Here is a 26,339-nt window from a genome sequence, read left to right on the forward strand (position 1 = left end):
ATTAAAAATCCCTCCTGACTGAAACAGAAACACATAGCAGGACAAACTTCTGAATATGACTGACAACTGCCTTGCTTATAGGCAGATAAATGCAAAATAGCAATGGAAAATTTTACTCGTTTGCACTTTTATCAAACCTGTGTGAGAAATCTTTTGTTAGTCCAGCGTTATAAGGAATTAAGCTATACTCTGAAGAGGTGTAATTTAGATGAATTAGATCTAATTAAACAAGGCACCTGAGTTCAATCTATTCACCATCTTTAATATTGATGATTATGTGTTGAAGAAAGAATATACACAAATACGTCTGAGAATGTTCTACCAGGTGGAAAAGAAAATATGGCAATGTACGTATCCATCTATATCCATGCACCCCTCAAAAGGATAAGTTTGATCAAAACTGAAAAGTTAATCTCAATAAGCATAATAAAGGGCTATAACAAGAAGATAGTTTTAATCTAGGTGAGCAAGAAAGAAGGAGAACGTAAGATTTAACCAACTGGAACACAAGGAAGAACTTGTGACCATATGATATCAAAATGAAGACATGTCTTATGGGGATCAATCTCATCCCTTGCTAAACCCTTAATCAGTGCTAATTAGCTAAAGAAATCTAAACTGTCACTAATTGCTTAGTAAAGGCCACCTTCAACTAAAATGAAAGAATCTCCTCACAAGTGTTCATGTCTGAAGGATTTGATGTGCAGAAAGACTACAGCAATTTTAAAATGAGAGGAGTGGGCAGCTTGGGGCTTCTCTAGTCTGAGGCTTCCTTATCTGGGTAGTTTCTAGCAAAGCATGTAGCACTGAGATACCATTGGTGGTATAAACTACAGCCTAATTTATTAATCTAAGGGCAAGGATAAAAATATTTTAGTGTGCAAGTGTATCTGGAATGCTGCACAAACACCACAAAAGCAGGAGAATTTGAAGCATTTCACATACAATATCTTGATCATTCTTAAAGCAGCTTGTTAGGTCATGACTACTAAGAGATCCAAGCTTCTGGGAACAGACTGAAGAACTTCTCCAAATGTGAAGAAATACAGTGGAACCTCGGGTTACGAACGCCTCTGTTAATGAACTTTTCGGGTTACGACCAGCTCCGGCTGCAAAATTTTGCTTTGGTTTGCGAACTCCGCCTTGGGGTACAAACAGGATACACGGCCATTTTCCCTCCCGTGACACGGTCCACAGCCATTTTCCACCCCTGACACATGGTTGTAGGGAGGGGGACTCTCCCTCCAAGCAATAGCCACCTCCCTGTCCTCCACACCAGAACGGATTAACGGTAATCACATTGAACCTTATGGGGAAATTTCCTTCGGGTTGCAACCAATTCGGGCTACGACCAGAGTCACGGAACGAATTAAGTTCGTAACCCGAGGTACCACTGAAACTAACTTTTAAGCCAATATGAATTTGAGTCAACTCCCCTTTTATACACATCAGTGTATTGCAGAGATCAGATCTGAAATGGGCAGACCCAGCTTAAAGTGTCCCCCCCCCGACAGTTTCTGGGTGACTTCATTCCAGATACTCTCTCAGCCCAATCTGCCTGATTGTCATTGTGCAATGACCCACCTTGAAGTCTTGGGGTGGGGGACTGTCATAAAAATGCAATAATAAGCGAATACAATTTTCCAATGTACCACCTGCTTAAAGGGGTTCCAAGAAGAGAGGAAGCTATGGCAGGAAAGCCAAGGAAGTGAAAATTGTCTCCCAGGACCTGGAATGCTATATAAAGAGTTCTGCAAAAATGCCATTTCCCCAAAGACCATTAACATGATTTGGGGGATTGTCTGAATAGAGAATGGTCAGATTAAAAATGGAGAATAATCGTCAACAATATGGATCATCAAATAAATCAATCCAGAGTGATGACCAGGCTCAAATTATCCTACTTTGGACACATGCAAACACCTAGCTCTGTGGAGAAGGCTGTAATGCTGGGAAAGGCAGAAGGAAAGAGAAGAAGAGGACAACCAACAGCAAGGTGGATGGACTCAGTTACAATGGAGATAAGTGCACCATTGGAAGACCTGAAAGACTAAGTTAGAGACAGATCATCATGGAGAAAATTTACTACGTGGTAGCTAAGAGTGAGTGATGACTTCATGGCACATAATCAATTATCAATTTTTTTTTTACAAGGAGCAAAGAAATATGGTCAGTTCTTGAAGTTGTTTTGTTTACAACATACTTTGTCAGGCTCTTTTTTTTTTTTCCTTTCTTTTAAATTACTATGATGAGAACTAAGTTTGAAATTATATCAATCACCTGGCTGAATATAGGGATGTGTGTATATATGTGTGTGTGTATGTGGAGTATGTGTGTGTGTGTGTTCAGCATAATATATTTTTTTAAAAAAAATCCTGGTATGGGAGCTTTTATCAGCCTCTGAAAGAAAAACAGATCCTAGTAACAACAGTATTAATTACACTGTAACCCATTTGCTTGACTATCAGCATATTCTCCAGGTTAGAAGTACAACTTTTTGGATGCCTATAGAAGAAATGTGGGCAAATTGCAGGTCCAGGTGGCTTTTGATCTAATTGCAAGATTAGGCCAATTTCTCTGCAGTTCAGACCTCTGGCAATAGTAATTTGTCTCTGTCTGCTGTGTGGGAAGAAAGGGAAAGAGTGAGGAAGGGATCAGGAAAATAAAGGGAAAGGAGATATATCAGAGGTAGGTGGCCCTATCCAGTATGATCTTTCCACCATTTGCTTAGTACTGCCCACCCTTGATTTGTTTTCCTCCACCAATTATCACCAAAGGAGTGCAGCCTTTGGAAGCTAATTGGTTCTTATGCTCTGCTATAGGACCCTGAACTGCTTTTCATCCTCATTCATTGTTATTTTAATGAACAACGAACATTCTGCTCGTTACACTTCTGATGATGTTGACTACTATTCACTTTCCTCTAGGCTTCCAGCTCTGCCACTGATGTCATTACATTATCTTTAAGACTTTCTGAGGACATGATTTTCCACCCCCAAAAGAAAAAAAGATTCCTGCATTTTGTCCATGTGTAAACTGTGCTGAAAATTTGCATTTTCAAAAAATGGTTCTCATTCAATTTGATGAAAGAGAATTTACTTACTACTTTATTTAAGAGCACCATAGGACACAGGTGAAATTCTGCATAGCATTAATCAGGAAAGCTAGGCCTTAACGAAGAATGGCAACGAACGAAATTATCATGGGCCTATGAGTGTCTCCTGCAATGCTAGCCATACTTGCAGGGTTATATCTTTTGGAAGTGCTGATGCTGCTGAAGTGAGAAAAAACTGGTTTTGTTTTCTAAATCTATTCATATATGGGATTGACACATGGGGAGACATTTTTCTTAAAAAGTCCAAATGAATTTTCAGGCTGTGTACCTGTTTTTCACCTTGAAAACTACTGGCCAAAATTATGATGTCATATTTTTAGGAAATGAAAAAACAGTCAGTATTTTCACACTGCAGCATGTGAAATAGCTTAGCAAATTCTTCTATTTCTTATATATAAAAAGGTGGTCAGTGCTTCAGCCAAAAGGTTTTTTTGGTTTCCAAGCCAAGTGGTAAAATGAGAAGGAGGTGCAATTGTGATTACTAAGGAAATGGATTCATTCATTGATTTATTGATTATGTGCCATCAACTCTTAGTGACCCCACAGATAGCTTTTCTCCAGGAGGTAAGCAAATAAGGTACCAGTTATAGTCTTAAACTTCTTTTTGTAAGGTACAAGTATGATATTAAGGTCATATGTCTTTTATTTCCTGGAATCTCATTGTCCTTTCCTCCCAGCTATGTGTCTTCGTTGAGTTTAATGGAGGCATGTTGTAGCTAAACTTCTGTCCTCTGCCCCTACCAGGGTTTGTTGAAGCTATTTCTCCTTCTCTCCCAGTTAATTCTCTAGTTGACTTTTGATAAAGAGCAGGGAGGGAAGAGAGATGAGGACAATTCAGAGGTCATGTTAAGCTATGCAAAGGTCAGCTTTGAAAATAGGATGGAAGGTTGCACAAAACAAATGCAGAAGGCATGACAGATCCACTGGGAGGCTGGAAGACATAAATCTAATATGAGCAGAAAACAGAAAGGCAAAAAGCACAAAGGCAGAATCTGCCATCACAAGCCAAGTAAGACATCAAAATTTGTGAAACCACTGGAATCATGAGCCACAAATTAGTGGACCCCAAAGGTTGTATGATTTTGATGCCTGTGTGTGCGCGTGCACGCACGCCTTAGAATGAAGATGTGAGCAGAAACATATTTTTTTTTTAGGAGCAAGGCATTAAGAAAACTGAAAAGATTCCAAAGTTACTATCTGGTCAAAGTTAAGGACCCAGCAGTTTTGATGGGAAAGGGCGACAATGTATTTAAGTCTGTCCCATTGAAATCAGTGAGGTTGAAAAGGGACAACTCACTCTGATTTTATACTAAACACATTGGAAGGAACTTTATAGTTGGCACTAACCTGTGAACTCAGGTGTAACACAGTTTTATGTCCATTGTTCCATACAAATTCTCAACATTCAGGTAATCAATAATGCTAATGAAAATCTTCTCAAATATTGATTTGCATTTCCTGGGTCTCTTTCTCTTTATTGTTCTCCAGATTGATTATGCAACAACCCCAGAGTAACTGGCTAAGACCTCATCTGAAGAGAAAACTACAAAAGCATCCCTGAGTCACAGGAAGAAGATGGAGCAAGAAGGATCCTAGAAATAATTTTACATTAGGGGATAAGAGAGTTCAGTAGAAAGAGGTAGCCAGGTTGGGAAATCAGTCTCTTTTTGATGGAAGAGGATGCTGCTATGCTGTCAGAGCAATATTGAAGAAACATTACCTGTTTACCCCAGGGAACAACTAGTACTTTCAGAATCCTTATAGAAGCTGGTCAAATATGAGATAAAGGGAGTGTATCATGAAAAGATGTAACACTTCTTCCATGTTCCATCACAGCTCACACCATACATTAATGTATATATGGCTTGCACTTCTGAAAGGGTCAGGTCCTGTCGAGTCCCCAGACTTAAAATGAAAAGCTAATAAAAGAGGCCAATCGTAGCCCTTTCCTATAGCAACACTGGCAGTAGGACAACCCAATTTGAAAATAACTAATATAAATCAAAAGGAAACTCTGGCAGATAAAGAATGGATTTGAGGTTAGCCTTCTGGACAAAGCTGATGTAACGTGGTAAGAAAGTTCAGTTGAAAACGTCTTGAAAAGCAGCTGCTCCCTTCAAATGGCCAATTTGATAAATACAGTTCATGTATCTGGACAGAAGCGGCCCTTATACAGGGAAGAGATACAGATATCCTTGGACCCAAAGAAAGATTTAGGAATATGATACATAAATAAACAAACAAACCCTGGGGAACAGATTGCTCCTGAAGCAAAGGGGACATGAAACTCTTCAGTGTCTGGATGAGAAATACATTTCAGCATTTGATAAGCCTCACTGAGCCTTCGTAAATTCTCTCTGGGTGGACTTACAGCTATTCTTAGGTTAGAAATGGTTACTTTTATTAGGAGGTAACCACTTTCCTGATTGGCAGGCACATTCAAAATAGATTTAACTTTTAGAAAACAGGAAACAAGCATTGTTACATTGCAGTGCCAATGCGTGAGATATTATGGTATACAGAAAGATTTAGGTTATCCTTGTAAGACAGGCACCGTAGGCACCATAATGCCAACATTGTTAGGGATCCTTATGTAAGCAAATCTTCTACACCAAACGGAGTTTTATTAACAGCTGAATCTGAAATGCATTTAGAAGTCCTTGCCTAGGCAAAATGAAGTTTAGTCTATATTGATAGACTTCTTCAATTGTTCTTAAAAGAAGAAGTGTGCACACTTTGGAAATGATTCCCAAGTGCTTCAGACCTTATGCAACCAGAGCACCTCTTTGTTATTTATTAAAATAGCCCATTAGGGCATCTGTGCTGGAGAGGGGAGGGAAGGGGAGGGGAAGTAAAAAGCCTAGAAGGAAGATGTAGCCATGCAGTTGAAGTCCCACCCCTTTGTATGTGTAGCAACCTTGCAGGCACTTACAAAAGGGTGGGGCTTCAGTTATGCCTGCCATCTTGGCTTTATATCCCTGACTTACAGATGCCCCTGTAATTTTTTAGGCTTCCATACAAGGCTGAAGAAAAAGGCACCTACATTCAACATTTAATGCAGTTTTTAAAGCATTTGGGTCTTTTTCAGGCCTGCACAGAAGCCTCAAAGAATGACAGGCTGTTTTAATACATAACAGAGTGCTACTGGCCTTGCATGTGGTCTGAAGCATGCATGTGGTCTAAATAACTTTTGAAGCATGCATAGCCCTATTAAAAATGGTATCTGTATGCTTGTAATCATAAGGGATGAGGATTATGAGGATGATTAGCCCTATCTCTCACACATCACCATCCACATTTAGAGGTCAACAATTGTAGTGAAGTTCTTCCTGTATCAGTTGTTGCACTCCTGGCAATTTAAGGATAATAAATCCTGTTCTTGTTTGCAACAGCAATAACAATATACTTGTTGGCCAGAACCTGCAAATCTGAACTTTGTTTAAGAGGATTGTAATAAAGGAAAAAAAAATGCACAGATGAAATCCATGTTTTTCTATACTAAGTGTAACACTAGTATATTTCAGTAAGGACTGCTAATTATACTGAAATGCTGAATATTCTGTTTCACTGTCCTGGAGATTTCCAGTGGAAAGAAGAACATCAAGAGAATAAGAAAAACTTCATAGGGAAAATGTGTTACATGTAATTTTATACTAGAGGGCAATTTGGCAAAAAATATGTTCTGGATATAACACTTGGAAGAAAATAAGCTTGGACATAATATGGATTTCACTAGGAAACAAAATTACAGAAAGGGGTTATTTATTGAATAGGATTGGTGAACCAATAAATCACAGGTTGTGAAATCCAGGCATTGTGTATTAATGTGAGGGTTTAAGTAGGACCAAACATACTGAATTTTGCATGATCCTTGTGATGATTGCAACTTCATTGTGTGTTAATGTGCATCAAAAAAAATGCAGGAAGGAGGTGGAGCAATGCTGCACATGACTTCCATCATGGCACGTTGTAACTGAATGTGCACATATTAACCTGAAGGGAATAGAGAAATGGTTGAAAAGGAAGCAGAGAGGAAATGGAAAATGTTCAAAGAGATATGGAATGTATACCTAAGGGTCAAGAGTGCCACAGAGCAATAAAATACGTTGAGGGCAAAGAGAGAACAGGATGAATGAGAGAGAAGGTGTAAATATCACTATGGCTAAAGCCACATTGTTTGAGGGCAGCATCTGGAGCTTAACGACTCCAGAGGCAAGCAAAAAATGGGACTGTAATTTATGAAGATGTCTTCTAATAGCTTTTATAGGCTCCAAGGTATGTTATTTATACCAACTTTGCTACTAGTCAAACGGCAATGATCTCAGACAAAAATGAAGAGTTAGGGGCAAATTTTATAAATGATGAACAAAAAAATAGATTTTAGTTATGTTCTGGATTGGTTAGGTCTAATACTTCTTCTTCTTCTTCTTTTTTTTTTTTGGCCAAATCCCATCCATTTATATTAACCTTTGAAGATCCAGCTGCTTGGAACTAGCCTATGTAATTATTGCCTTCTCAAGTTATATTTCAAAGACTTTAAACATAAATTTTTCAAGATGTCCCAACCCAGATGAGGGGCATTAGGCGGCTACTAGAGGGAGGATCTTCTCTCTGGTGGCATCCTCATCATGGAATGTTCTCCCTTGTAATGTCTATCTAGCATCCATGTTGTGATATTTATAGTCTTTTTAAAACATCCCAGATAATTACACTGAAAAATCTTTTGGTGCATTTAGGCTGTGATCCTATGGCACTTAGTACAGCAACCCAGAGCTTTAGATCTCAGCCTTGAAGGAGACAATCCAGCAATGATTCTCCCATCATACATTCGAGGCAATCTCTGAGGTTAGTGCTTTCCAGGCTGGCACATTTCAATCTTGGAAGACTCTAAAAGGGGCATGCAGAAGGGCTGAGTCACCAAATGATCCAAAGCTCTTCCAGCTTGTATCATGATATCGACCACGGCAGAAATGTTAAATTTAGATCTTAGGTTTGCATTCTATTTATTATTTTAAATGGCTTGTGTTGACTAGTCCAGAAACGTCTCTTCTTGGTTACAGCCAATAGCAATAACAGAATAGAACAAGCATCCATCATATTACATGCATTGCATGAAGCCAACTTGCAACAGCATTCTTCCTCATTCTTCCATTCATACAATGCACTGGCTCACCAACTGGAGTGTTCATGTTGTAAGGAAAGCTTTTCAGACCAGCCCAACAGGAGAATGGGCTGCTGGCTTGAAAAATATGCATATAACCCTGTAAATCAGGAGAAGACAATATCTTCATTGCGTATCCTATTCCCACTCATTTCTTTTGCATCAGTATTATCTCTGGTCAAATCCATTTTTCAGGCATTTTGAAACACAATAAAACCCTGCATAAACTAGTTAGCATGGGAAGAATGAGGTTGCAAACCATGAGCATCCTTGGCTTGATCATGTCCCTGGTGGTGATTGGGAACACATCCTATGATTTGTAATTTTTTTTTTCAAAAAGAAATGAAACAAAGCAATATATGCTTCCTTGCAGAATGTGGAATACTGCAACAGCAAGAGCTAGTAGTTTCTTCCTCCTCCCTGCCCCCCTCCCTTGCTCTTTTCTTGGCACTTTTAAGTGGGTGAGTGATTGCATTAATTTCTTTCTTTTACCTTTTAGAAACGCCACAAAATCTTTGCCCTTATCTTCATTGATTTTGCCTTCCAGAGAGGAAAGTGTCCGGCTCACATCTCTCATGACGACTGAAATGTTGTCAACCTTCTTCTGTAGCAAAGTCAGTTTCATCTCCTGGCTGCTAATCTGTTCATTCATTTTTTGTGCAACTGCTGGTGAGGGGGGTGGGGAGAGGGGGAAAAATGCAACAAAACCAGAAGAAATTCACTGCAGAGTAAAGGAGGAATCACCAAAATAAATCCCACAAACCATTATCAGAAAGAGGGTGAAAAGTTTCTACAGTCATTAATGTGAGTAGACCATTTTGATTTTTATCATGCACCTTGAGTGACATTTCTACAAGCACAGTCACCAATTATTGCTGAATGATCCATATTCATTATAGGGTCGTTATAATTCCAGGAGAGTATATTGAACAGTTAACAGAAATTTAATGAGCATAAGTGGAGTCTTTGTCTATCTAGTCAATTTCAGTTTTTACTATTTCAATAAATGCATTATACTCTTATGGACTGATCCTATGAAAGAATTTAACTGCCATTGTGCTACTAGGAATTTACAGTACAAAAATTTAACCACACATTAGCAATATATTGCTCCTTTAGAGATATATACTCCAATCGTTTCCCTGAGAACGATTGTCAGGACTGTTTACTTAAAAATGCCTTGCGTGCTTCTTCGACACTGGAAACTTCACTTTAGAGAGAATTCAGTAGTTTTATCTGGTTGTATCATGTTTGGACACCAGTTTCAGACTCACAATGGGATGTCCATTACAGTGAGACTGACAATATTCATAACAAATTTGCCCAGATGTTGTATTTAAATACAATTTGAGTCGATAGCAAATGTTAAGCATGGGATGGGACGACTAAAGACAAGAAAGGACGTTCGTATGGTCCAGTGATCATTATGAGTACATTGAGAAATGGTGAAACGGGGACTCCTCTTTTGTATGAATGTCTTCCTATCGTTGATCCAATTTTGAAGTATCTTTTATTTTAATATATTTGACTCAGTCTTATAGGTCATTTCAATGGTAACACCAACTCTAAACAGTTTAGAAATAAAATGAAAAAAGTTCATCTAGTACTAATAAGTCTTTTCCAGGTAGTGTACCTGATGCATTCAAATGCTTGCTTTAATTTCCTGACCAACATATCTGAAGGATACAAGCTTGGATCAAACCTCACCTATTTCCTTCCTTAAAATGCCTTCCCAAATGCAAATAGAACATTCTGAAATAAGCTCCTCAAATGGCATTTTCTGTCCTTTTCAAAAGATTTTAGTGTGGAAATGGGAGCAGTTTTCCTCTCCCAGAAGATCCTCTTCCTTTCCTAGCATTCTCAGCATTCTGAGCAATTTCACCAAAAAAAAAAAAAAACAACCCACCAAGAACAGACACACACACCCACACCCACAAAAAAATTGATCCCCACCCCTTCTGTTAACATCAATCATCACTAGATGGCTTCCTAACACCATGGAGAATATGGAGCCTGAAATTTATCCTTTTCTCTTGAAACATTCCCTACCCCATCCTACAGGGTTCATTTCCTTCCTTTATTGTATTTGCTTTCAAGGAAATATTTATGCCACCCAACCACCACTATTATTGCATAAGAATGCCTTTGGAGTCTATGGGGGTGCAGAAAAATTAATGAAGATGCCAGAGGCAGGTGATTTGCTTGCAGCATGCCAGCTGCCTGTTTGCTTTTTAAACATTGAAACAATATTCAAAAAAGGCCAGGTAGAAGGAAGATGTCTGCAGACACACTTGAGTCCATAGGCACTGGGGTGGCACACCTTGAAATAAGGAATTTCTAGAACAAAAGGGGTATGGTAGGGAGAAAATATTTCTCATTTATCTGTTTTTGCAACAACAGTCTGAAGGGGTTGCAACTGGCGTTGCTTGGCTTGTAAAATAGCAAAGGCCTGATGGACTATCTATAGTTATCTCTGGATCACAGAACATAGCAGCAGCTAACAATATCCAGCCTCCATAACCATTGAATTCACGCCATTGGAGCCCTTGAGTTTGCATTGCTTTAGTTGTTTCTTATGAGGTCATCACAAGATTATCCCTGAAAATGATTTCTTTGCTCATTCAATTCAGTGGTTCTCCTGCAAGCCTATTCTCTATAAATATTCTATTCTGCCCACTCACCTTTCCAAGTAGAAAGAAGCAAGAGGCTCTGGTGATTCATCCTACACTTTGGTGGCGGATAAGGGAATTTCCTTTTGTTCTGGTTTTTAATAAATGGAATTGAGAATGATTGTGCAGGGAACTATAATAATTACAAGTACTGACCTTGGTTGCTGATCTCCTGCTGCTGCTGTTGGTTGCCCAGTGTTTCCCCAGTGATAGCTATGTTGCTCTCCGCCTGGTTGCTGTGTATGAGCAATTGATCCTGTTGGGCTAACATAAGAAGAAGAACAGGGAGAAGGAGAAGAGGAGAGAAAAGAGAAGGAGATGAAGAAGGGTGTATAAATTGTCCAACGTAACTAATTCATACAATACTCAACAATATTGTGCTTTTTGGTACCTCCCCACCATCTTAGACTTAAATATCTGTGCTTATTCCTGAGTCAGCTGTTCTGTCCATCTGGGCCACATGCTGTGCTCCCATATTGTTAGAGGATGTAGAATGGCTTTAGTTCTTACCAAAGAAGATTAAAAGTACCTCCTCCAGTTTGCAACTGACTGTGATTTGCAGAAGTTTCTACTAGTGCAAGATTTTCTGTCCTTTAACATTAAATTCACTTGGGGAGTGTCATGCTTAACCCTGTCATGGAGACTTAGAAAAGAGCAGTGAGCAAATCCAGTATAATAATTACATCACATCTTTTGTTGAACTCCTATGATTCTGAGGAAGAGTAATCCAGATAATTGGTTTCTATTAAGTTGTGCAAGTTCTGAAAGGTATCAGCTGGATCTGTGTTGCCTTTTAGCTCAAGCTCTATTAATTTTTTGTACTACTGGTTGAAAATAGGAGGCATCCGAGGAAAACTGTTGAAATTTCACCAGAGAAAGGACTTCAGTGTTGCCTAATTTAACTTAGCCCCACATTTGAAGTTTGTGTTTAATCTTGGCTATTGGATTCAGGCTCCCCAAGAAATCTCTGCTTTGGCCTATGTTTCATTCTTGCGAAATTGTATTTGTGTATGTGTGGGCATGGGTGTGTATCCCTGTTGGTTATAAACACAACTTCTTAGCAGGACATAAACACAGGGCAGCAGGAGGGATTGAATTGGGGGGAAAGGAAAAAAAGAAGCCTGGAAGTCAGGTGATAATAAATTGAATGTTCCTAAAGATGATACATCAAAAAACATTCTAGCCATTCAGGAGACTTGATACTGATTTGAAACCCCAAAGGACATCATTATCGTACAAAACTCAGTAAGCTTTGCAGTGGAGTGGGCAACTTTCTGGCCCTGTTACCAATTTTTGTAGGCCCCAGAGCTCCTCATGATTGAACCCAGGAAGTAGGATTGTTGTGAAGGGCTGAGTGGGGCTTTTCTGTTCGGTTTTTGTCAAAACAGAGGCTACTCCTCTACAAACATTTCTCTGAAATAAATCATTTCTACTGAGTTGCAACTGAGACCAACCTTCACCTAAAGGTTTTTTTAAAGTAAAGACATGCATCCCATTTGACTAAACCCTGAGTCAACTATGGCCGTTCTGGAAAGATTCCGAGGCTCTTTGAAGGGAATAAACAATTATTCCCTTCAAAGTGATCAGAGCCAAATCTGAATCTTCTAGCTTCGTAATTGATTCACTTCAGATGTCTGCCTGACACTATGGACTTTAGCTGCTCCGAGAGAAGTATCTCAGCTTTGAATTTTGGAACATGATATACTGTTGATGGATGCACTAATAGAAAACAGATCTCTGTGCTAATGTAACACAGACACTGTGTTTGCATCATTAGTCTGTTTCTTGTTCAGTTAGCCATTTCCTAATCCTTGCCCTGCATCCTCTAACAGCCTACCAAATTAGAGGATGACAAATCAAAGTTTTACTCAACTTGTGTCAATTCAAGAGTCTAACACTTAACACTGCCTTCTCTGTTCCCACTCCACCGGTGGCTTCTGCTGCTTTGGTGCAGTAATTTGAACTTTATTCCACAATACATCTTTACCTATTTTACATGTTCCTCCAGCTCCTGGCAAGTGTATATTGTTTTATATTTGAGGTAAGTGCCTATCTCTCTTCTGTGCCTGCTTACCCAGTTCCAGGCTAGTAGTAGGCCTTAGATGGGTATCATTTTTGTGCATACCAATTCATGAGCATATGGCACACCCGAATTAAAGAAATTCTTTATTTTATAAACAGCATCACTTCCTTTTTTCCTTTCCTGATTTTGAATCCATTCCTATAGGCTACACTGGTAGATTCCCAAAAACTGTAATGTGCACAGAAACAATTGAAAATGCTTCTGTAATTCAAGATCCTCCCTTGCTATGTAGATACCTCCAGTTACAGAGTATTTGATATGTTGGCACTATTGCTGTCCTGAAGAACTTCTAAGCTGCTTCCATTGCAGTTGTAAGAAGTGGAGATGGAATGGTCATCCAGACAGCATACAGCTTCCATCATTCCTAACTACCAAATCTGGTATTCATTTGCTGAAAGCTGAAAGAAACTTGTATTGGTTTAAAAGAAGAGATTTTTGTGGACAAGCCACATTGATAACTGGGAAAATTTTGTACGTGTGTGTGTGTTTAAAGCTGGGGATGAGGTATGCAATTGGGGAAGCCCCATTATAATGATGTTCCTCGGAATTTCATTAAAGTGTGAGAAACCAAGCAGACTGTGTAGCTCTGGAGAAAGTTGGCTATACTGTGAGAACAGAATATTCCGACATGTTCCTTAGCCCCCTTATGACTAAGCAAGTGCAAACACCACACACTCCATCTTCCTTTGAAATAATTTCTAAAGCCAATTTCGTTTCATCAGATTGAATGAGAAATGGTTCAAGACATGCATTTGATTTTCCCTGCCTGGCAGTCTTTAAATTGGCTTAGCGCTCAACCGAGGAAATGCTCATATTTTAAATATTTATTTATTTATTTGCATCCGGCCATTTGTATGCAGCCTGTTGTCATGACTCTAGGCTGCTTACAATATATAAAGCAAAAAAAAAAAAAAAGCATAAAAGTACTTATGAAAACAATAAACAATTAAAACCACTAAATATTCCTAATCATATTTACTACCACCATTTCCTACCCAAGTGTCCTCCTCCAGAGGACTGCATTTGCCATTTTGGGAAAAGCTATCAAGCAGGACTTGCAGTAAAAGTCACTAAGTTTTACGCCCAGTCGCCCCATTTTTTGCTACCAATAACCCTCACATGAGTGGGACTGACAAAAGGTATATTGTAGTAGCCAAGAGATGTGCTGTGGATGATGAATGAAAAACAAAACCAAACCAAACCATGAGCTGTAGCAACTTTCCAGTGTTGGACCAAATCTGGAATAAAATCAAGTGAGAGCATTTTATTTTCTACAATTTTATCCAGCAATCTTGGAAATACATCGTTTTACTTGAGCCTATTCTGAATCGGACCAGGGGGAGTTTGCCTATTGCTATTAATATCGCACTGTAGTCTTGATAAGAATGAGGAATAATTAAATCTATATTGAGAGGTTACCCAAGGGACCTGCAAGAGAACCGTATCATTTTTAATAAAGAAGGAACAAAATTGCACTCTAGGTACTTGAGAATACTCTGAACTGATCTCTTAAGAGAGTCACTTTCCAGTAAGTGTGAGCAGCAGTAATTCTATAGAAAATTACCTCTGCTTGCAGCCTGGTTCAGTTTTATTTATATATTTTATGCTATTATATTGCAACAGAGAGCATCTCATTACAAAGGGTGTGACAACACTGAGTTGTAATACTTAGTATTTGTACATTACTTGTTGAGTATTCAAACTGCTTCTTTTTCAGTATAATAGGAAACTTTAGAATGATTTCATGGAAGAGATCAGTAGCTATCACTGCATTTTGGAATAATGGAATGTAATTTTGATTCTAAAGGGGTTCCTGCCATGGTGCTTTCTTCTACATATGAGAGAGTCAAACTAGCTCTGACAAACATATCATGCGATGGACAGCAATAATATTCTAATGAGAGCCAGACAGACAGCTTAGAGTTGCTCACAGTCTCAGAAGACCCAGATGTCAAGCAATAAAGTAACCTCACCTTCCTTGGAGCATTAGAGAAGGAAAACGAAGGGCAGAGATGGGCAGTGGATCCACCTGTGATCCTGGGTTCCTAACAATCCATCTAGCTCAGTGATATGTCTACATCTGGTAAAAATTCTCCAAGTTTTATGATAGAGGTTCTTCTCATTAATATCTGGAGAAACCAAAGATTGAACCCAGTTCGCATTTTTGAACAGATTAATTCTTCAGGGATGATACTAAATTGTTGTTATATCAATAAAGGCAAATATGATTCTAAATGGTAAGGAGTTGGAAGAATCCACTCTAAGCATATTCAAATGGGGTTATTGGATTTGAGAACATACCACAATGAATGCAGAACAGACTGTAAGTTTGTATTTAATTAGAGACAGAATTGATTTTTTTAAGGCAAGGAGATTCGCTTCAACAAGAAAAAGCACTATCTGAAAAATTGGCATTGTGGGCCAAAATTCTAAACCATCTGCAGTGCTAACTTGAAGTGTCATATTCTTCTCTTGAGAAAAGAATTTGATCAGTCCTGAGTCACAGGTGGAAAACAGGCCCATGGATGAGAAACAGAAGTCATCCATCTCAGGAAGAAAGAGACTACTGTTGAGGCCTGGAATTCTACCCTGGAAACACTTTAAGACTTCTATTTACGGTGCCTTTTTGCTCTCTTAAAGGTTACAGTTGGACATGCCACCCCTGCTAAGGTAAACATAGCCCTACCAATACATACTGCAGTTTCCTAAATACCTGATGACCTTTTTCTCTTTTCTTTTATTCTTTTCTTTCCCTTTCCTTTTATCCGCTTTGTTTTTTTAATAACATCAAGCAATGGCAAAGCCAGCAATGTTTTGAACCTCTGGGGAGACATCATCATTTATGGTATTTCCCAAGATACAGAATCCCAGTTATGAAAGCCCAAATTGTCTGCATGAATACATAACTTGATTTTAGAGTTAGAGTCTAGGGAAGCCATCCTGGAGATTTGGAGGGAGCAAAACACAATAAGAAAATGAGGGCAGGGAAGAAAGGGAAAAAAATCTTCATGAATCTCAGCTAAGGTCTTCAACTGAATTTGAGTGTAAAACCTTTCTTTAAGTACATAAGGATTAAGGAAAAGAGTTTGACTCTGTTTCCCCCTCTCTCTTATCTTGGCTTCAACAGATCCAGTGGGCTTGCTGCTATTTGCAGATAAATGCCTCTGGGGTCACCAGGTTGCCAAGAAGAAAGAAAGGAGAGAGCAGAGGATTGTCACTTGCTTGACATGATTTCTAACTCCTAATGCTATTTTGTGTAGAAAAGCCTGCCTAATATCAGGATCCGATTCTAAAAACTAGTTTGTCTTATAACCTGCAGGATCAAACTGTCTTGAAAAGGATATCTACACTTTGGATTCAATCAATATTTCTGCTTTTCTACATTCAAAGGTGGATGTAGCTTTAGGATGATTGGAATATAGATTTGCTTTCTCGTCGTCTCCACTCTTCTCCATCATTTTACTTTTAAATAAAGCAAGCTACTTTTTGCTACTGGCCCGTTCTGCACAGGGATCTAAAGCAAAGGTATACCTCAGTTCTTAGTATGGGGATAGTACAAACAATTTTGAAGAGTTAAGAAGAGAATGGATCACCACTACTAACATGCTGCTTATATCCATTTCTGGGGGCAATGCAGTGGGGAAATGGATCTTCTGGTTGTATATCAACCTCAGTATGCTTTCTCTCATATCCTGAGCTCTGTTCCAGCATTTGTCTTGACACACAAGTATTTGAATCTGGGTAGAGGACATGACCACACATACTGGCAGGTAGTTATACCCAACTTCTTCCCAACCCTCCTTGCACTGAATGAAGAGATCAGAAGGAGAACTGCTTTTCTATTCAGTTGAATACTAGCACAGCTCTTGGAGTGATTCATTCAAGCAGCCATGATTGAAGGAGATAGGGGGAGGTACCTGTGCTCAATCCTGCTTTATAACTTCATGTTTTGCACTCTGGTCTTAGCAAAATGGCTGATAGGAAGTGCTTATGGCCTTTATAGGTATTGGAAGATGTATCTAACATCTGGCTCCAAGACAGTTTTTCAGCCCTCCATCTAGAACTGGGAATGCAATTCCCAGAGCCCCATTTTTGTAGCCTTCAGAGGCCCCCAAAATTGTGCCCCTGAAATTTGAGAGCAAATTGCAAACTTTCAATGATATAATATTTATCTCTTTTGAGTACAAGATTTAAGATGTCTACTTTTTATTAAAGACCATTCCAAATTGATTAGAAAATCCAACATTTGAGTTTTGGGGTCTTTTCTCCTCCAGAGATATCACTGGCCTGTTCCCTTAGATGAAGGGAAGGGAAGGGAAGGGAAGGGAAGGGAAGGGAAGGGAAGGGAAGGGAAGGGAAGGGAAGGGAAGGGAAGGGAAGGGAAGGGAAGGGAAGGGACCAAACTACAATTCCCACTCACAAGAAGTTTGGTCCAGAAAATGTGATCCTTCTAGTCAAGAATGGGCAGACAGTTTAAGGCACATCAAAGTCTGTGATAAAAAAAAAGGGGGGGGGGAGTTCATGCTGTAATTATAGAAAGAACAGTGAGTACTTCATAATTTATTTATTTTTTTACTCATAATCTAGCTGTCCTTAAAGTGTATTGTAACAGTAGCCACAAGTACAATATAAAATGAGAACTACATGTTCAGCAGCTGTGTTATCTTCATACGGCCATAGCTGTCAACAGGAGTTAAATACTTGCATTCATCCCAATTAATTACATAGGATTTATCAGGTGGCGGCAAGCAGATATAATCTATGATTGGAAGAATCAGTTACCTTCTGCTGATAAAGGACACCTGATGGATGTTCTTTATTCCTTCACTTACCATTCTTTTGTTCCCAAATATATTCCCTGGCATGTCAATGACATTCCTCTGCCCCCCAGTCAGTCAATCACATACAGCCTCTTCCTCATTAAATTAGCAAGCTGGCCTGCTTTGAAAAATGCAGCAGTTTCCATAGCCCCCAACATTTATTTTCACTATATGATATTTCCTTATAGGAGTTATGATCATCTTTTAAATGTGAGCCATTGCACACATCATCCCAACAAATATAAGGCTGCCATTGAAAGTACACTCAGGAAATCCCAGCTTCATAGTTAGTTTCCCTTTATAAGTTCATCCTGGTTGCTTTTGTACTTCATATATAGTTCAGTGGTAGACCTCAGGCTCTGCAGATAAGAGGTGTTATCTAGCTGGCTTGGCCCAATTCCTGAAAAATAAAAATTTTCTCTCTAATATTTGGAGGTCACTGATGCTTCACAGACCTCAAGCAGGAATAATAGGGTGCCTCTCCACTCAGCCTCTGGCAGTATGTGGCAGGCAATGTGCTTAAAAAGGGTGAAGGGGAAGTGGGATAAACCTACCAAAGGGACTTGTTGATGCTAGTCCAGGAGTGATGGAACTAAGCCTGTAGAACCAAGCTTGAAAAACAGCAAAGACTCCTCATTCCAGGAAGCCACAATCTGACTGTGTTGCTTCTACTGTTTAGCTTGACCTGTCCCTACCTGCTTAGCAAGCTGTTGTTGCCTGATTTAGATAATACTCCTGTCAATCTCTAGCACCTCCAAGTTAAAAGGAACAAGTAGGTAATAAAGACTTCCGCCTAAAAGCCAAGAGACATGCTGCCAAAATAGACAAGGGGGCATAGTCACTCTGAGTCCTATTTTAGTGGCATTCCCAGATTGCACCAGAAAAATTCAGTAGCCAAACTTTGGATTTGAGGTGATTAGTTTTTTTCACAATTTGGGGTCAAAACAAAGGATGAAATGAGGGTACAGAGCCTCCATAATGACATCATTGCAACTCTTAAACCTTGTCAACCCTCCCCAAATCAAGTCATCTGAAATTGGTGGCCCCTCTACCTCATAGTGGTGTCACTGCAACTTATATCCTATGGGCCTTATAAGCCCTTCAAATTTGCCACAACCCAAAAATCCCAAACAGCGACCACAAATTGCCCATAGTCTGGCCTGATATTTAACAGTTTCTTTTTTTCACTTAAATGTCTTATTTGCATATCTTAACAAAAACGTGTGAAACCGATCAATTCTCTTGTTAACTTCAAGGATAAAAATAGAAAAAGCAGCTTGAGGTCAGCATAATGCTCTCTCCCTTATTTCATAGTCAGCATCAGATAGTCTCTTCAATGACAAAAATGTGGAGAAAAAAATATAATAACTTGCCAGCAGAAGAATGCAATGCCAGATTGGGTGCATCCCAGGAAGCGGGATTTATGACCCAGTAGGCACTGCTGAAACAACTTCATTCCTGCCTCGATGGTCTCCCAGGAGAAATAGTGTGATGTAGCTCTGGAGTCCATAGGAATGGGGGAGGGGGAGAAAATTGCTCCGTTCACATTTTAATATATGCTTTTGCATTTTCTTACTTTTGAGCTAATATGCATACCGCAGCACAGATGGCCTTCAAAATCTGCCCATCTCTATGTTTGTGATGAGGTTCTCCTGTTATAAGATGCATACAAAAATGCATAGCTTGAAGAGAAAGCATGCATATCAGTGAAAATAATATAGAAATGTGCTGTTTAAAAATTGTGCTTGCAAAAATGTTTATAATTACTGAAAAAGTGCACACAGAGCTGTACGATAAGTGCACATATCAAACGTGTATGATTTTAAATGCAAACTTTTAAAAAAAAATAAGAGTCCTGAGAAAATACGGAAATCGGATGAGTTGTCTTTGAAAGGTGAAAAACAGAGGGAAATTGAAATAGATTTATTCCCAGAAAGAGGTAAAAAGCAAAACGGTGGTTTGCCAACTTACTACCTTAAGGAAACTTTTGCATATCACTTTCCCTTCACCTGGATGTTGTACATCTGTCAGAGAGCTCTCATTTATTATGGGAGATTTTGGAATACCAAAGTTCTAGAATGCACATTGCAATGATGAAGTTTCCTAGGAGAATCTGACATTCCTCCTGTAGCTGCACAGTGCATAGCAAGATCAGTAGTTATGCTGAATACTTGCGACACCTTACTTAAGGAATCCTATATGCCCTTCAGTACAAATATTTCAAGATATCTTACAATAGGAAACAAAACCAACAGAAAATGTGAGAAAATCTCTGTTATGCGCTGTGCATACAAATACATCTACTCCATTAAAGTGCTAGGGAAAGAAAGTTGGAAGAGTTGGAAGAACATTTTGAGAAGAGAGGGTGAACAATCACCATAGGATTTGCATCAACTTTGCCTCCAGTGTTGGGCAGGTCATAGGGAAGCAACCTTGGAAACCATGTCTCTTGCTTCTATGGATTTTTCTCAAATTGTATATCTCAAAGATGTGTATACAGTAGGGAATGCAGAAAAGTGAAGGTTGTCCCCTGTTTGGTCTTCCCTTGTCCCTTAATTTGCCAGGTCTGAGCTGGCCCCATGGTTTTAGGAGGTGATTAATGTCTCCTTGAATGAAAGATGTGTTTCCATTTGCTTAAAGTCATACAACTTTTATTGAAAAAGACCTCCCTGAAAATCATTGTAAAGCATTTGGATGAAACTGATAATCCAGACCCATTTCAACTGAGATTTCACCTGGAACATAGTACTGAGATTCCTTGGAATGCCTTGGTAGATCATCTGTGTCAGGAAATAAATAGGAGGATTAGATCTGCTATGGTATTCTCAGCAGCTTTCATTATCATTGACCGTACTTGTCCAAACAGCTTTCATTATCATTATCATTGCCCATGATATACTATTGGAACATCTGCTGGAGTTGGGACCTGATGGCATTGTTTTGCAATTGTTCTTATCCTTTCTGTTGGGATGCACCCAGAAGGTGGCACTGGAGGACTACAGGTTGAGCCCTAGATCATTGACCTATGGTGTCCCATAGGATTTCATCTTGTGTCCTGTGTTGCTTAGCATCTACATGAAACCAATGGGAACAGTCATTTGGAGTTTTGGAATGCTGATGACACCCAGTTTAATTGCTCCTTTCTGTCTTATTTCAAGCAAGCAATCAGCACCCTTGAATGTTGTTTAAATGCAATAATGGAGCAGATGAGGGAGAACACAATGAAATTAAAGCTGGGTTTTGATTTTAATGATTTTGATTTTAATTTAATTTAGCCTTAGACTGTATAATAGCCGATATTTATGTCTGCCTCTGTGTTTATGTATGTGCACATAAGAAAATAATGCTAATGTGTGGGCTTCCCAAGTGGCAGGGGTACACAATCTGTGCTCCAGGTGCATATCTTACCTGCCAAACCATTGGATAGGTACCTAGTCTTTCTAAAAACTGTTGTCAAATTGTAATGTTTAATGTGACAGAAGAGAAATTATTAAATAAGTGGGAAGCAGTCATATTAACTTTGTTTAATTGATTAGTTTAATTACATTTACTTTATTCTGGCCCTGCCTAAATTTTGGAGTTCAGCACCTGAATCTCCACTCAAAGGCCAGATGTGGCTCTTGGTCAGATTAGGTTGCAATCCTCTATACAATGCAAATGTCTGTTCTCAACACGTGGATGTCAGCTGTGGAACCAGAAACTGATAAATCCCCTTGGACTCTTCTATCAGTAGAGACTTTCTTTACATAATTAATGCATGAAGAGGAAGTCTTTAATGTCTTTGGATTCCAGTAGAGCTTCAAAAACGATGTTCCATTAAGGTATCTAACAATTCTTATCACTTGCAGCATTGTTATTATCCATACCAAAGTTCTCTTTGAAAATGTGCATGAGTTTGGAGATGGGCAAACTGTGTGTTAATTAGAGGTAGAGTACTAGAATCAACTTAACCCTAGCTTGTTTAACTAAGTAAAGCATTCTGTTTCTGACAATTGAAACTCCAGCTTAGGCTTTTAATACATGTCCTTTAGGTCTGGATTTGAGAATGTCCCTAGGAGATTTTCATGCTCAGGGTCAATATGATCACAAAGGTGGTTAGGTCCTATTGACTGATGGATGTGGTTGAATCTCCCTGCTGAAATGGATGTTTTTTTAAAAAAAATGCTCAGTTTTGTCTGCAATCCAGATTCAAATAATGTTTCAGAAATAATTGTTTTATATTATTCCTGCATCCTTTGTCTTCATGTGATGGTAACTCCTAATGGGGAACCAATGTTAACAACAACAACAACAACAACAAAACACTAAGCTTCTTCTTAGGAATCAGTGTACTGGTATTTACAGTGGTGCAATAAAACACCTCTCCCCTTCATGGATCACTGCCTTGTCGTGGCGAAGGGGCTTGCGTAACTCAGTGAAGCCATGAGCTATACCGTGCAGGGCCACCCAAGACGGACAGGTCATGACAGAGAGTTCTGACAAAATGTGGTCCACTGGAGAAGGAAATGGCAACCCACTCCAGTATCCTTGCCAAGAAAACCCCATGGACAATGTCAAAAGGCTAAAAGATGTGACGCCGGAAGATGAGCCCCTCAGGTCGGAAGGTGTCCAATATGCTACTGGGGAAGAGCGGAGGGCAATTCCAAGTAGCTCCAGAAAGAGTGAAGCGGCTGGGCCAAAGCCGAAAGGACGTTCAGCTGTGGATGTATCTGGAAGCGAAAAGAAGGTCCGATGCTGTAAAGAACAATATTGTATAGGTACCTGGAATGTAAGATCTATGAACCAAGGCAAGCTGGATGTGGTCAAACATGAGATGACAAGATTGAACATCGACATCTTGGGAATCAGCGAACTGAAATGGACGGGAATGGGTGAATTTAATTCAGGTGACCATTATATCTACTACTGTGGGCAAGAAACCCTTAGAAGAAATGGAGTTGCACTCATAGTCAATAAGAGAGTGGGAAAGGCAGTAATGGGGTACAACCTCAAAAATGACAGAATGATCTCAGTGCGTATCCAAGGCAAACCATTCAATATCACAGTCATCCAAGTCTATGCCCCAACCACTGATGCTGAAGAAGCTGAAGTTGACTGCTTCTATGAAGACCTACAACACCTTCTAGAACTAGCACCAAAAAGATGTCCTTTTCATCATAGGGGACTGGAATGCTAAAGTAGGAAGTCAAGGAGTAATCGGAATAACAGGCAAGTTTGGCCTTGGAGTACAAAATGAAGCAGGGCAAAGGCTAATAGAGTTCTGTCAAGAGAACAAGCTAGTCATAGCAAACACTCTTTTCCAACAACACAAGAGACGACTCTACACATGGACATCACCAGATGGTCAATACCGAAACCAGATTGATTATATACTTTGCAGCCAAAGATGGAGAAGCTCTATACAGACAGCAAAAACAAGACCAGGAGCTGACTGTGGCTCAGATCATGAGCTTCTTACTGCAAAATTTAGGCTTAAATTGAAGAATGTAGGGAAAACCACTAGACCACTCAGGTATGACTTAGATCATATTCCTTGTGAGTACACAGTGAAGGTGATGAATAGATTTAGAGGATTAGATTTGGTAGACAGTGTGCCTGAAGAACTATGGACGGAGGTCCGTAACATTGTACAGGAGGCAGCAACTAAAACCATCCCAAAGAAAAAGAAATGCAAGAAAGCAAAATGGCTGTCTGATGAGGCTTTACAAATAGCTGTGGAAAGAAGGAATGCGAAAAGCAAGGGTGAAAGGGAAAGATATAAGCAATTGAATGCAGATTTCCAGAGAATAGCAAGGAGAGATAAGAAGGCCTTCTTAAATGAACAATGCAAAGAAATCGAGGAAAACAATAGAATGGGGAAGACTAGAGATCTCTACAAGAAAATTGGAGATATGAAAGGAACGTTTAGTGCAAAGATGGGCATGATAAAGGACAAAAAAGGCAGGGACCTAACAGAAGCAGAAGAGATTAAGAAGAGGTGGCAAGAATACACAGAAGAACTATACAAGAAAGATCTTAATGTCCCTGATGTCCACGCTGGTGTGATCACTGACCTTGAGCCAGACATCCTAGAGAGTGAAGTCAAGTGGACCTTAGGAAGCATTGCTAACAACAAAGCTAGTGGAGATGACAGTATTCCAGCTGAGTTATTTAAAATACTAAAAGATGATGGTGTTAAAGTGCTGCACTCAATATGCCAGCAAGTTTGGAAAACGCAACAGTGGCCACGGGATTGGAAAAGGTCAGTTTATGTTCCAATTCCAAAGAAGGGCAACGCCAAAGAATGCTCAAACTATCGTACAATTGCACTCATTTCACATGCTAGCAAGGTTATGCTCAAAATCCTACAAGCTAGGCTTCAGCAATACATGAACCGAGAACTACCGGATGTACAAGCTGGGTTTCGAAGAGGCAGAGGAACTAGAGATCAAATCGCCAACATTCGCTGGATCATGGAGAAAGCACGAGAGTTCCAGAAAAATATCTACTTCTGCTTCATTGACTATGCAAAAGCCTTTGATTGTGTGGATCACAACAAACTGTGGCAAATTCTTAAAGAGATGGGAGTACCAGACCACCTTACCTGTCTCCTGAGAAATCTGTATGCGGGCCAAGAAGCAACAGTCAGAACCGGTCATGGAACAACCGATTGGTTCAAAATAGGGAAAGGTGTACGACAAGGCTGTATACTGTCACCCTGCTTATTTAACCTATATGCAGAGTACATCATGAGAAATGCCAGGCTGGAAGAATCACAAGCCGGAATTAAGATTGCAGGGAGAATCATCAATAACCTCAGATATGCGGACGATACCACCCTAATGGCAGAAAGTGAAGAAGAACTAAAGAGCCTCTTGATGAGGGTGAAAGAGGAGAGTGCAAAAGCTGGCTTGAAACTCAACATTAAAAAAACTAAGATCATGGCATCTGGACCCATCAATTCCTGGCAAATAGAAGGGGTAGAAATGGAAGCAGTAACAGACTTCATTTATTTGGGCTCCAAGATCACCGCAGACGGAGACTGCAGCCATGAAATTAAAAGACGCTTGCTCCTTGGGAGGAAAGCTATGGCAAGCCTAGATAGCATATTAAAAAGCAGAGACGTCACCTTGCCGACAAAGATCCGCATAGTCAAAGCTATGGTTTTTCCAGTAGTAATGTATGGCTGTGAGAGCTGGACCATAAAAAAGGCCGAGCGCCGAAGAATTGATGCCTTTGAACTGTGGTGCTGGAGAAGACTCTTGAGAGTCCCCTGGACTGCTAGGAGGTCAAACCAGTCAATCTTAAAGGAAATCAACCCTGATTGCTCATTGGAAGGATCGATAATGAAGCTCAAGCTCAGATACTTTGGTCACCTAATGCGAAGAGAGATCTCTTTGGAGAAGACCCTGATGCTGGGAAAGATTGAAGGCAAAAGGAGAAGAGGACGGCAGAGGATGAGATGGTTAGATAGCATCACTGAAGCAATGAGCATGAAACTGAGCAAACTCAGGGAGGCAGTGAAGGACAGGAAGGCCTGGCGCAATATGGTTCATGGGGTCACGAAGAGTCGGACACGGCTTAACGACTAAACAACAACAACAATAAAACACCTCAGATATTAGTATACCTGTGTAAGTACTGATATTTCTCTTTTGTCTGATGTTCTATGCTGCAGATGGCTGTCTTTATTGCAAACATTATACAGCCATCTACTGGGAAAATTCTATAACTGTACAGTCCCTTTTTTCCTATTTAGAATTAGCCTAAATAAAGTTGAGAATATTTTATATGAAATCAAGCTCCCTCCTCTGCAAAAAACAAAAAAACTAAATCAGATCCTATTATAAGAAAACGTTATTAAGTACTATAAACATAAGGAAAATGTCTGGAATCTCAAAACTATATAAACCCACCTTCCCCAACCTGATACCTCTCAGACGTATTAGACACCAATTCTTATCAGATACAGCCAGCATTATCAATAATAGGAGATGTAGATCAATTTATGTAGACCAACATCTGAAAGGCATACAATGGGGGATGGTGTATATAAACTAAACAAAATTAGTAGCACTTCCATAATTTTCCCTAAGTTTTTCTAGTGTGTGGGGGGACATATCCTGGGAAAAGATGATATTTACCTCATTTAGATCAGTTTTGGCCTGCTTCTACTCATATTCTGGTCATTAGGTTGCAAAAGTTCAAATACTGAAATTATGAGGAAAGTACAAAACTTTTCTTAACCTATGTAGCTTTGCTTGCTTTGTATAATTCTGGAAACAGATTTTAAGAACTTGCACTTGTTAACCTTGCCCAACTTCCCCAAACTCCTTTTCTCTTTCCACCAAATTGTTTGAATGATACTCATAGAAATACTTTTGAATGCAATTCTCTAGGCTTAGGTTTTATCAAATTTCCCAGCTATAATTCTAGAGTGCCTACAGTTTATTCAATACCCTGAAAGACATCAATATGATTGCCACATTACCCTGCTCATTGAGATAATCTG

General features: G+C 39.4%; 1 protein-coding gene across 2 annotated transcripts in view; it reads right to left on the reverse strand.

Moving 5' to 3' along the window:
- The window catches only part of MMRN1 (multimerin 1), a 68,689-nt gene that overhangs the window by 18,784 nt on the left and 23,566 nt on the right, over nt 1-26,339 (reverse strand). Inside the window, exons 4-5 of one of the 2 annotated variants that reach the window (XM_088133059.1) lie at nt 11,102-11,209; nt 8,769-8,939 (exon numbers count right to left, since the gene is read on the reverse strand). In XM_088133059.1, coding sequence (XP_087989185.1) covers nt 8,769-8,939; nt 11,102-11,209 — 279 coding nt within the window. Of the gene's footprint in view, nt 1-8,768; nt 8,943-11,101; nt 11,210-26,339 lie in introns of both variants that reach the window. The other variant, XM_088133058.1, reaches the window with a different exon arrangement.

Source organism: Python bivittatus, unplaced genomic scaffold, assembly GCF_059951505.1.
Source record: "Python bivittatus isolate LINGU-HERP-01145 unplaced genomic scaffold, Pbiv_v1 ctg000070_np1212, whole genome shotgun sequence".
Lineage (NCBI taxonomy): Eukaryota > Metazoa > Chordata > Lepidosauria > Squamata > Pythonidae > Python > Python bivittatus.